The sequence below is a fragment of the Amblyraja radiata genome, chromosome 4 (assembly GCF_010909765.2).
Source record: "Amblyraja radiata isolate CabotCenter1 chromosome 4, sAmbRad1.1.pri, whole genome shotgun sequence".
NCBI lineage: Eukaryota > Metazoa > Chordata > Chondrichthyes > Rajiformes > Rajidae > Amblyraja > Amblyraja radiata.
The window spans coordinates 77,674,615-77,687,923 of record NC_045959.1 but is presented as its reverse complement, the minus strand read 5'-3'; the positions used below and the strand labels follow the sequence as shown (position 1 = coordinate 77,687,923).

General features: G+C 40.6%; 1 protein-coding gene across 2 annotated transcripts in view; it reads right to left on the bottom strand.

Moving 5' to 3' along the window:
- Positions 1 to 13,309, bottom strand: part of clvs1 (clavesin 1) — a 79,033-nt gene that overhangs the window by 35,815 nt on the left and 29,909 nt on the right. For both annotated transcript variants that reach the window (XM_033019786.1, XM_033019787.1), the window contains exon 3: positions 12,134 to 12,308. In XM_033019786.1, the coding sequence (XP_032875677.1) occupies positions 12,134 to 12,308 (175 nt within the window). The remainder of the gene's footprint in view (positions 1 to 12,133; positions 12,309 to 13,309) is intronic.

Genomic DNA, 13,309 nt, shown 5'->3' with positions numbered 1-13,309 from the left:
TCCAGGTGAGAAAAACAGCATCGTTCCATGAGCGGTGTCTCTACTTAACAGCTGCACTACACATTACATTCTGGTCTGTAAGCCAATCACTTATGAACTCTCAAAGTGCACTTTAGATATCTACATGTGCAATATTTAGCAAATCTGCCCCATTTTACTCTTGCACTTTATTTTTTAAATGTTTTTAATTATAATTTTTTTTTATTCACAAGTTCTAGGAGTATTCAGCCAGTCAGCGCATCGACTCTACTTCGTCATTCATTCAATCATGGCTGATCTCTGCCCCCCTAATCCCATTTTCCTGCTTTCTCATAACCCTTGACACCCGTTCGAATCAAGAATTATTCTATCACTGCCTTAAAAATATCCACTGACTTGGCCTCCACAGCCATATGTGGCAATCAGTTCCACAGGTTAACAACCCTCTGACTAAAGAAGTCCCTCCTCACCTCCTTTCAAAAAGAGCACCCTTTAATTCCGATGCTATGACCTCTGGTCTTAGACTCTCCCACCAGTGGAAACATTCTTTCCACATCCACTCTATCATTGTCTTTCATTATTCTGTAAGTTTCAATGAGGTTCCCCCTCAACCTTCTAAACTCCAGTGAGTAGAGGCCCAGTGCTGTCAAATGCTCAGCATTTGCTAACCCATTCATTCCTGGAATAATTCTTGTAAACCTCCTCTGGACCCTCTCCAGAGCCAGCACATCCTTCCTTAGATATGGAGCCCAAATTTGCTCCCAGTACTCCAAATGCGGCCTGACCAGCGCCTTTTGGAGCCTCAGCATTACATCTCTGTTTTTGTATTCCAGTCCTCTTGATAGAAATGCTAGCATTGAATTGTCTGCCGTATAATGTGTTTTTACCATGTGCAAGCAAAGCACCGTCAAATTCCTTGGAGGTGTACATACTTAGCCAATAAATTGATTCTGATTCTGATTCTTTTTTGTAAACCCGCATCTGCTGTTCCTTGTATCTACAGTGTACTTAACTCTCTGCTTTTTGCCCGCAGACCAATTGTCCATGCATGTTAATATGTTATCCTCAACTTCTTCAATAAGATTCCCCAAAAATTAATTTTGTGAAAATCCAAAGAAATCAAATCAACTGATTATCCCACCTATTCTGCTGCTTTCCGCATGCTGCCTATTTCTCTTCTGACTGGCTCTCTTTCTGATGATGGAGAAAATCACGGCAGTAGTCACAGATGACATTACTAAAGGATCGTCCAGTGAGGCTTCATTGGTGGAGCTGAGAATGCACACTGTATGCATTATACGTGTGGTACTCAGAAGCGAACACAATACTCCAGTTGTGCTGATGTATTCTGCACCTCTCGGACACCAAATCTAGACTGACATTACAGAGCATTATTAAGGATGTTATCATTAATCCAGTGACCTTTCCATCCCTCAGATCAAAGAAAACCAAACATTTGTTTATTTTCCTAGTCAACATTTATTTCAAACAATACCATTAAAGAAAATTTACTATCATTAACCTCTATTAGTTGTTTTTCTGTGTAATTTGACTGAGCATAATTTGGCTGCCACATTGCCCCACATTATAATAGTTACCACTGAAAGGAAACGCTTAATTAGCTTTGAAGTATTTTGAGACTTTGAGGTCAAGAGTGTTTAATTATAATATGTGCCAAAAACGGAACAATGAAATTCTTTCTTGCAGCAGCTAATAGGCCTGTTAATGCAATACACACAGATGAAGTAAAATAATGAAAAAACATTCAATAAAATAATAACCGGAATACTAGGCAGCCATAATAGATCTATGTAAGCGCAATGTTTTCTTCACAGAAAATAAGCTAATCTTGCATAACTATTGGAGCATCAAATTCTACTTCCAGCATCATCACTAACGAAACACTGAAATAACATTTGGAAAGCAAACTATCCTACATGCCTTGGACACGTACATGAATAGGAAAGGTTTAGAGGGATATGTGCCAAATGCAGGCGTCTGGAACAAGCTTAGATAGGACCTCTTGGTCGGCATGGATGAGTTGGGCTGAAGGGCCTGTTTCCGTGCTGTATGACTTATGCAAGCATAAATGCGTCAAATCAAAACCATTATCTGAAATATCAATGCAAATACTGTGCATGTTGGAAATCTGAGATGAAAACAGAAAAAGTTGGAAAACCTTGATGAGATTAGGATGTCTATTTACTATTTAAGTTTATAATGTTTGTTTAATAAATTGGATAGGAAGAGCAATGTATCACACTCATGTGTTTCCTGCAGGATGTGGGAAGTCAGGGACACTGCTGGTGCTTCTAACAACTACACCTGCAGAAATTGTGCCCAGGTGCAGCTCCTGAATGAACGTGTTGGCGAATTGGAGCAGCAGGTGGATGACCTCCGAACCATCTGGGAAAACGAGAGTTTCCTGGGCAGCACTTACAGTGAGGTTGTCACACCAAGGATACCGGAAGAGCGAAGGTGGGTGACTATGAAAAAGGGGAGTAACCGTGGAGTGCAGGAGACCCTGGTGGTTGTGCCTAATGAAAACAGGAACACCCTCTTGGGAGCTAGTTGAAGGTGGTTGCCGGAGGTTGCAGGTAGTGGAAGGTAAGACCTGCAACCTCCGGCAACCACGTGCAACCTCCGGCAACCACGTGCAACCTCCGGCAACCACCTTCAACTAGCATCGCAAACGGCTTCGACTAAAAAATTACCGATTTTTAAAGCGGCAACCTATTTTTAGTCGCGGCCGGTTTTGAATTTTTTGAAATAATCACCGAAACATAGAAGAAGCAGAAACCACTTTCGACCATTAGGGAGACTGACAAAATCTTCCGGGAACCGCACAGAAACCTTGGGTGGGGCGCAAAGTCTCCAGAGGTTTCTGTTCAGGTTTCCTAAGTGAGACAGGGACATAAGGCACACTGAATTGGTGGAAAGACAAGTAAATCATTCCATACCTGTAAAGACAGTTTGGACCCCAGAAGGTAGGAGTTTTCACCAAAGTATCCCGTGGAATGTGCACCAGTAGATGGCGTAGGTATTTGTACAGGCGAAGGAATGGACACTATATCCAAAAGGGAATGGAGATTGCAGGTGCTTGCACCTCTTCACCTCCCCTCTTTCTACCAACTATCTCCCCTCTACTTCATCAGTCTTAAGAAGGCTCCCAACCCAAAACACTATCAGTTTATTTCCCTCAACGGGTGCTGTCTGACCCATTAAGTTCCTCCAGCAGTTTGTTTTTGGCTCAAAGGGAATGTGTTTCTTCAGATATCGTGTCATACATAATATAGCAGCTTATATCAGAAGCACACTGTTACATGTTACATGCATTGATGTGATGCAGTGTTCCCTCTATCTTGTCCATAGGCATCCTAATCTCAGTTAGTATCATCGTCATGTCTCAGTTAGACAGCATCATCTTCATATCAAAGTTTGCACATCCTTGGCATAAAAGCAATTGACCCTTACCTTATATACAGTAACCTTGCTTGGGGAAAGTACACAGTGATTTAATATGACATGCAGTTTATGCCTATTTTATTTAATAGCTTAAGGCAGAGAAAACCAATCCCAGTGAATGAGTCTCATGACTGTCGTCCTATTAAGAGGTAGATACATTTCATGTTAGGAGAGGGCTTGCAAAAATCATTGTTCTCAAGTTTTACTCGAGTGGAAAACTGAAAATGTATTTTGATTCCTTCCGTAATTGTAGGGTGTGTCAGCAGCTCGACTCAAAATATACCCGTCCATCACTGAGTTAGTCCAGCAGCCATGCAGAAGGTTGTAACTGTGGGAGGATGGTGCTTTTAAACGTTCCATTTTGAGATGTAAAATTATTGGATGTGAATCAGATTCCTCTACTATAAGCAGGTCTGAATAAACCAAACGAGAAAAGAGATGGGTGTCCCAACTCATAGTTTTGTCATTTTCATACAATGCATTGAGTCTGACTTGTCGCTGACTGTTAAACAATACTTCATAAATGGTGTCCTAAAGCATGGAGGCCTTTCTGCCCACAAATCCATGCCATGCATCACCAGTCCAACATTTATCCCACTTTATTCTCCTCAGGTTTCCCTCAACTCCTTCCAGATTCTACCATTTGCCCAAACACGAGGTACAATTTACAGCATCCAGTCCTTCAACCCCATCTGTATCTTACCTAACGCCAGTTAAAGATCATCACAATTTCCTTGTACCATATTTAATGATGCTCAAAACAAGCTAAAATTAAAATTTGATGTTTAATGTATTTTTGCATGTTAAATCCTGCTTTTAAAAATGTGTATATCTTCACTCCTGGATCTATCCCTTTACTCCCCCACTCTGCTCATTCTCTATTAATTTACCAACATTTAACCATATAACCATATAACAATTACAGCACGGAAACAGGCCATCTCGGCCCTAACAAGTCCATGCCGAACAATTATTTTCCCTTAGTCCCACCTGCCTGCACTCATACCATAACCCTCCATTCCCTTCTCATCCATATGCCTATCCAATTTATTTTTAAATGATACCAACGAACCTGCCTCCACCACTTCCACTGGAAGCTCATTCCACACCGCTACCACTCTCTGAGTAAAGAAGTTCCCCCTCATGTTACCCCTAAACTTCTGTCCCTTAATTCTGAAGTCATGTCCCTTTGTTTGAAACTTCCCTACTCTCAAAGGGAAAAGCTTGTCCACGTCAACTCTATCTATCCCTCTCATCATTTTAAAGACCTCTATCAAGTCCCCCCTTAACCTTCTGCGCTCCAGAGAATAAAGACCTAACTTATTCAACCTTTCTCTGTAACTTAGTTGTTGAAACCCAGGCAACATTCTAGTAAATCTCCTCTGTACTCTCTCTATTTTGTTGACATCCTTCCTATAATTGGGTGACCAAAATTGTACACCATACTCCAGATTTGGTCTCACCAATGCCGTACAATTTTAACATTACATCCCAGCTTCTATACTCAATGCTCTGATTTATAAAGGCTAGCATACCAAAAGCTTTCTTTACCAACCTATCTATATGAGATTCCACCTTCAAGGAACTATGCACGGTTATTCCCAGATCCCTCTGTTCAACTGCATTCTTCAATTCCCTACCATTTACCATGTACGTCCTATTTTGATTTGTCCTGCCAAGGTGTAGCACCTCACATTTATCAGCATTAAACTCCATCTGCCATCTTTCAGCCCATTCTTCCAAATGGCCTAAATCACTCTGTAGACTTTGGAAATCCTCTTCATTATCCACAACACCCCCTATCTTGGTATCATCTGCATACTTACTAATCCAATTTACCACACCTTCATCCAGATCATTGATGTACATGACAAACAACAAAGGACCCAACACAGATCCCCGAGGCACCCCACTAGTCACCTGCCTCCAACCCGACAAACAGCCATCCACCATTACCCTCTGGCGTCTCCCATTCAGCCACTGTTGAATCCATCTTGCTACTCCTGCATTTATACCCAACAGTTGAACCTTCTTAACCAACCTTCCATGAGGAACCTTGTCAAAGGCCTTACTAAAGTCCATATAGACAACATCTACTGCTTTACCCTCGTCAATTTCCCTAGTAACCTCTTCAAAAAATTCAAGAAGATTAGTCAAACATAGATAGATAGATATAATTTAATTTAACATGACCTTCCAGGCACAAATCCATGTTGACTGTTCCTAATCAGACCCTGTTTATCCAGATGCTTATATATATTATCTCTAAGTATCTTTTCCATTAATTTGCCCACCACTGAAGTCAAACAAATTTGTCAGGTGGCAGTTCCCTTCAAGAACCATGTTTATCAAGCATCTGCCCTTTCTTTTGTTTCTTGCAACCTTCCCATTAACTTGCAATTTGGTATCATCATTAAAGTTCTTTCCACGACTAAATGGCTTATGTACTGTATATGGACAATAGGAGCTCTGGAACATGTAATTAATCGTGATTTGCTACAACAGACAATAGACAATAGGTGCAGGAGTAGGCCATTCGGCCCTTTGACCCAGCATCGCCATTCAATGTGATCATGGTTGATCATCCACAATCAGTACCCCATTCCTGCCTTCTCCCCATATCCCTTGACTCCGCTATCTTTAAGAGCACTATCTAACTCTCTCTTGAAAGCAACCAGAGAACCAGCCTCCACCGTCCTCTGAGGCAGAGAATTCCAAAGACTCACAACTCTTTGTGTGAAAAAGTATTTCCTCATCTCCGTTCTACATGGCTTATCCCTTATTCTTAAACTGTGGCCCCTGGTTCTGGACTCCCCCAACATCCTGTCTCTAGCCTCTACATTGGAAAAATGTTCATTTACTATTTTGCTTTCTATCATTTTTCCATTGGCCTGGTTAAATCAACCCTTCATTCAAAGTTTGGAAAGAGATAAATGATCGCAGTGAAGGTTAAGGAATCAAACTTCATGTAACATGTAATAAAATAATGGAGAATCTACTTAATGGTGAGAGATCAGGTAGTGTTGATGTTCAAAGATGTGCTTGTACATTAGTCACTGAAGGCCAACTTGCAAGCACAACAAACGATCAGGAGGACAAATGGTATGTAATTACGAAAGGGTTTGTTTACAGGGGTCAGGAGGTCCTATTGCAATTGTATTGGACTTAGAGTATTGTGTGTCGTTTTAATCACCTTAGCTAAGAAAGCCTGCATGCTATAGAAAGAATACAGCCAAGATTTATTGGACTGGTTCTAAATTTTGCAGATTTGCCACAGAAGAGAGGTTGAATTTTCCATTGGTCTGGTTAAATCAACCCTTCACTTTAAAGTTTAGATAGAGCTACATGATCGCATTTAATAGAGATAAATTGGAGGAACAGCATCTCATATTTCGATTGGGCAGCTTACAATCCAGGGGTATGAATTGAGATTTCTCTAACTTCAAGTAACCCCTGCATCCCCTCTCTCTCTCCCTCCCTCCCCCACCCAAGTCATACCAGCTTTTCATTCTCACCTAGCAAACGTTGATAATGGCCTGTTTCCTTTATCATTGTTACTTTTTGCATCTTTCACTCATTTGTTCTATATCTCTCTACATCGTCGTCAATATCTCTCGTTTCCCTTTCCCGTTACTTGCAGTCTGAAGAAGGGTCTCAACCCGAAACGTCACCCATTCCTTCTCTCCAGAGATGCTGCCTGTCCTGCTGAGTCCTGAATGGAAACCTCTGGAGACTTTGCGCCCCACCCAAGGTTTCCGTGCGGTTCCCAGAGGTTCCCGGAGGTTTTTGTCAGTCTCCCTACCTGCTTCCACTACCTGCAACCTCAGGGAACCGCACGGAAACCTTGGGTGGGGTGCAAAGTCTCCAGAAGTTTCCGTTCAGGTTTCCCAAATGGGACAGGGCATTACTCCACCATTTTGTGTCTATGTTCGGTTTAAACCAGCATCTGCAGTTCCTTCCTACACATTGAATCAACTGGTACTCTGTTCACCATTATTCAGAAGAATATGAGAAAATCTCATTGAAACAAAGAAAAGGTTCTTGTCAGGTTAGATGCAGGGAGCATGTTTCCCCTGGCTGGGGAGTCCAGAACAATGGGACACATTTGAAGATAATGAAGCAGGTTATTTCAGAGATGAGGAGATGTTTTTCCACTCAGAGTAGTCCACCTTTGGAATGATCTGAAGTCCAGTCAGTGGTTCCATTCCAAATGGAAGTTATTAATTTTTTGCCCAAAAAAGGAATCAAGGTGGAGTGGAAAAAGTAAAACTTCAGCTATAATTTTGATAAATGTGGGGCAGGCTTAATGGGCCGGACTGCCGACACTGGTTCCTATTTTATATAAGAATTGATATTTCTGAACCATACTTCCTCTCTTGATCTGGGTAGAAAGTGAGTGTAAATTGGCATTGAGTTGATACTGGCAGTATCTATCACTAAAGTTAGTGAATGGGAAAATGTAGAATCTTAGTTTGTCAATACCATACATGGGTATTTACGTATTTGGCATGATATGTTAAATAATCTGCTTATTCTACATCCCATATATTACCCGGGCCTTGTGACAAGCTCAGTTTGCTTCCTGTACCCTCGACAAATGGCTACATGATTCTCAGCTTCATCTTCCTTTCTCCATTTTAGCTGAGCACCATTTTTTCAGGTACATATAGCTGTGCACATTGCTCTGTTGACTGTGGGCTATAGTTTACTGCTCACTTTGATTTAGAAAAACATTTCATTTTCTTCTCTCCCTTTCTATAATAATAATAATAATAATAATAAACTTTATTACGGACTCAAGGTCCAGACAAGGGGCAACATTACATTAAAAATGCATTGCATATCAAATATTATAAATACATATAAAATCACGGTATATCACTTATAAAAACATCATAATTTATATATTTTTAAAACACAATACTTAAGTTAAAAATCCAGTTTAAAGGATGATCAATGTCCTACAACGAGACAACGAGACCAGTGTCTCCACAGCTGGGATTCGTAGCATGTAGTGCTAACCCTTATGTTTGTCAAGGCCACAATAAGCACATTTCTAGAGTCATTTATCCTGCAAATGAATTTATACATGTGGTGTCTTAGGATAGCTTCTAAAGTACTGACTCCTGCAGCCACAAACATATTACTGGCACTACACCATCCAGGTTGCCTTAGCAGTGTTCTCATGGCATCGTTATATGCCACCTTTAGTCTCTGCATACTTGTCTTTAAATAGTTCGACCACAGGTGCGCAGTGTAGAGTGGTGTGCAGTATGCTCTAAATAGCGACATCTTCACCACATCTGCACACGCACCAAATTTACGCAAGAGGATATTCGCCTGTACATACAGCATGCGTCATTGCCTATAAATATCCTCATCATCTGTCATTTGTTCTGTAATAAAATGCCCTAGATATTTTATCTTATTACAGACACTAAGATTGTTGTCAGACAATTTAAAATCAGGATATATACCATATACCAGACGGCACTTTAAAATGTCACAGGACATTTACAAATCGCAAGTACAGACCACTTCTCTCCATAGCTGATAATTGACCCACTGTACAATTCCAGGTCTAACAATATTCATCATCTCAACCCTTCTGCAAAGGTCTTTAACATTCTATTTATCAGAATACACATACAATGAGCATACACATTGTAGTTGCTGTTACTCTCATTAGTGCTTTGTTTAATAATCAGATTACAAGAGATGTTTTTAACAGTTGATGGCACAAATTAACACATTCACACAGCAGATGGATGTATCCCAAACACTATTAATAGTTCCACAACAGCTGCAATGTTCTACTGAGAAGTTGTGAATTGATCAAGATTTAATTTAACACGAGTGATTTCGAAACATAGTCCTGACATTGCAAGATTTTCTGCACAGGAGTTTTTTTTAATAGTTAGTTGCTGACTATTAATACTTGGGTTTTTCTCTATATCACTTACTACTATGTTAGATACGTAGCTTGCAGACACATGGCCCACCCTATCTTATCCTTTTAGTGCAGAGATGCAACGCTTATTAAAATGGGATTACTGTTGAATTCTAGCTTACAGACCACTGCCATTTAATAGTTTGGCTCTGCACAGAGTCCCAGGTAGGTGAGCTACAGTATTTGCTGGCACAAACTCCCACAGCTTCAGCTGATTTCCAAAATAGGTATAGGAATTTTTAACAGAAAACCATGCAATATTCCAAAGGCATCAATTTAGGCATCAAATGCATGGAGAAAATTGGCATCACGTCTATAGTCTATTTACCTTGAATTTTGTTTGATTTTTATCAAGAATAATTTTGATATTCACAGATTCATCAACCTCCTCTTAATGCCCATTCTCTGGCTAACGGCGCCAACACCTTCTATATGATTCAGCCCATGAAGATTTGAAGCTGAACTTGCAAATATTTGGATAATCCCAAAGGACCCTCAATTTTCTGAGTTTACACGGATCCTAATGCAAATATCGGAAAAAGGGTCCTGTCCTGAAACGTCGCCTAGCCATTCCTTCTACAGATGCTGTCTAACCTGCTGAGCTGCTCAAACACTCTGCGTTTTACTCAAGATTCCAGTATCTGCAGTTCCATGCAGCGCATGCAAATATTATTGCCTTGTTCCCATTCCCTTATATGACTATAGGATTGTGGGACAGGCTGGATATAAAGGGCTGGCATCACCCGTCATATTTGATCTGCCATTGAATACTCCAGTCATTAGTCCAGCTCCATCATATGGGAATGCTGAGGAAGTCCAAGCATTAGCATTGGGTGGATTGGTGGGTGTAGCAATGAACCCTTCACCCATTTTTTTTCTTCACTAGCATTCCTTGGGTGCTCACAATGGAAAAGAATATTTTATTTTTGCTCATTATTTTCCTCCAAATGCTCATTGCATTTTCCTTGTTTAGTTTAGTTTAGTTTAGTTTAGAGATACAGCACAAAAACAGGCCCTTCAGCCCACCAAGGCCACGCCTACCAGTGATCCCCGCACATTAACACTATCTAAACACACAAAGGACAATTTACAATTATACCAAGCAAATTAAACTGCAAACCTGTACGTCTTTGGAGTGTGGGAGGAAACTGGAGATCCCGGAGAAAACCCTGGTCAGTCACAGGGAGAACATACAAACTCCGTACAGACAGCACCCATAATCAGGATCTCTGGTGCTGTAAAGCAGCAACTCTACTACAGTGACACTGTGCCACTCATAGTAACAGAATTTCTCTGGTTGCTGCTTTCCATCCTACAAACCTGATTTTTGTTTTGTAGATTGTCCACAAGATGATCCTACCATGGGGCACCCCATTCTCTCCCACTGTTTCCTTTGGCATATCTTTGATCTTTCCTCATCATTCCAAATGCTGTACTCATGAATACAAGAGAAGCCTTGATGCTGATGTGACCTTTTGCTTCCCTTTAGCCTCTGACTTTTTGTTCCTATTTTTACCAGGACCACACAGACTTCCCCTAATTGCACTGCCTCCCATTCTTATAGTATTCTAATGAGACACAGAAGTGTGGAATTCCATAATACTCAATGCAGATCCTTTTTGCTAAATCAGCCTGATTTAAAAACTCAAGCTTTGTATATATTTTTTTATCTTTTTGATTTGCCTTATCCACTTTCACTTTGTGACACTCTACCTAACTTCCTCTTTAAATAAAGTAACTTCATTTGCTGATCTTTCCCTGTACTGCTCCATTTGATTATCTTTTACTTGTTACTCCTATTGTATCTCACGAGGCCAAACAGCTTTCCTTCACTGAAAGCAAGTCAGTTCTGAAAAAAATACTCGTGAGAGAAAAGATTTAGTTTAGAGATACAGCCTGGAAATAGGGTTCTTCAGCCACTGTGTCCACACCAACCATCGATCACCCTTTCACACTAGTTCTATGTAATCCCACTTTTGCATCCTCTCTCTACACACTAGGATAATTTACAGTGGCCAATTAACCTACAAAACCGCACGTCTTTGGCACATGGGAGGAAACTGCAACATCTAGAGGATACTCACCTTGTCACATGGAGAACATGCAAACTCTGCGCAGACAGCACCCGAGGACAGGATCGAACCCAAGTCTCTGGCACTGTGGCAGCAACTCTACCGGCTGTGCCACTGGGCCGCCCATGGTTCTAATGGTTCTAAATAGCTAGTCTTTCCAGTTTGTTTTCCTCATGATTGGGAAGTGCCTAATATCTGCACAGTGCCCTTTGCTGATAGGTAATTCACCTTTCAAGAATAATAAAACATTATTATTGTGTCTTTTGCGGGTGATGAAACAGTGACTGTGCTATATTTTCTCAAATTCTGAAGCTGACAAAGAACAAAAAACATACAACACAGAGATATAACACCACAACAGCAAACATAGAGCACGGGAACAGGCCGTTTGGCCCACAATGTCTGTGCTAAACATGATGCAAAGGCCAACTCTTGCCTGCCTGCACATAACCCATATCCCTCTATTCCCTACATTTACGTTCTGCGTAAAAAAAGTTGCCCTGCACATCTTCTTTACACTTTGCCCCTCTCACCTTAAACCTACGGTCTCCAGTATTTGATATTTTCAATCAGGGAAAAAGGTTCTGACCGTCGAAGATTTTAACTGTGTAAAACAATGAAACTTTTCATTCCAAAATAGATGAAAAAAAAACATGGAATTACTAACCTGCAATCCCTCTATGGCTAGTCTCAGAATGGTGGGAGTCAGTTTGGAGGCTTGTTTGAATGTGAAATTACTCCAGTCTATAATTAACACAAATCCATTTATCTGTAACTCTGGATCTTCAATCAGGATTTCCAGGGACAGGAGAATAGCTCGGAGAATGTCCACAAAGGTATTCCTAAAAAAAAATGGCATACAAGAACAAAGGGATTAGAATTATTTTCCAGTCTTTGAAATAGATCCACAGACCCAATGATTCTGAAAGAATATTTCAATTTTGGGATTTAATTGCTGAAATATTCCATTTTAGTCAATGGCGCATTTCTTCTTACATATGATATATATGCGATTTCCAAACCAGATACTAAAATCCAAATATAATAAAATGGAACAGCAGATGGTGGTTTATACCAAAGAGAGACACAAAATGCTGAAGTAACTCAGCAGGTCAGGCAGCATCTCTGGAGAAAATGGATAGGTGACATTTCTGGTCGGGACCCTTCTTCAGACTGATTACAGAAGGCTATAATCAGTCTAAAGAAGGGTCTTGACCTGAAACATCACTTATCTATTTTCTCCAGAGATGCTGCCTGACCCGCTGAGTTACTCCAGCATTTTGTGTCAATCTTTACAAAAATCCTATTTTTTTTCCAAGTTTACAATAATTCGGATTTCCTACATTTCTCTGATATTATTGGATTAATTTACAATGTGCAATCTGATTATATTAGATTTTCTTGGCACTTCTATGACCATTTTTATTCAATTCTATAAATATTTTAAAAAAGCCTGCTACAAGGACAGTTGTTAATACTTTGTATTAATGGAAAGTAGTTTCAGCCTAATGGGCCTGTCCCACTTAGAAGACTTTTAGGCGAGTGCAGGAGACTCTGCGCTCGCCACATGGTCACCACATGTTCGCTGGTGGCTCTTGGTGAGTCTCCTTCATGGTCGCGAGGAGTTCCCGCATTCTGGGAACTAGTCGCGGCCTCAAGTATGGTCGCCGAAAATTTTGCGTCCAACATGTCGGTCGCCATGGAGAAAATCGATAATTCTGTAGTCGTAGGTGCAGTTGTAGTGGGGCCGCCATGTAGTTATGGGTAGTCGAGGTAGTCGTAGGTAGTTTTAGTTAATCGCCTTTGCTGACTGGTCATTTTCATTGGCTCATTGGGGAAAGAA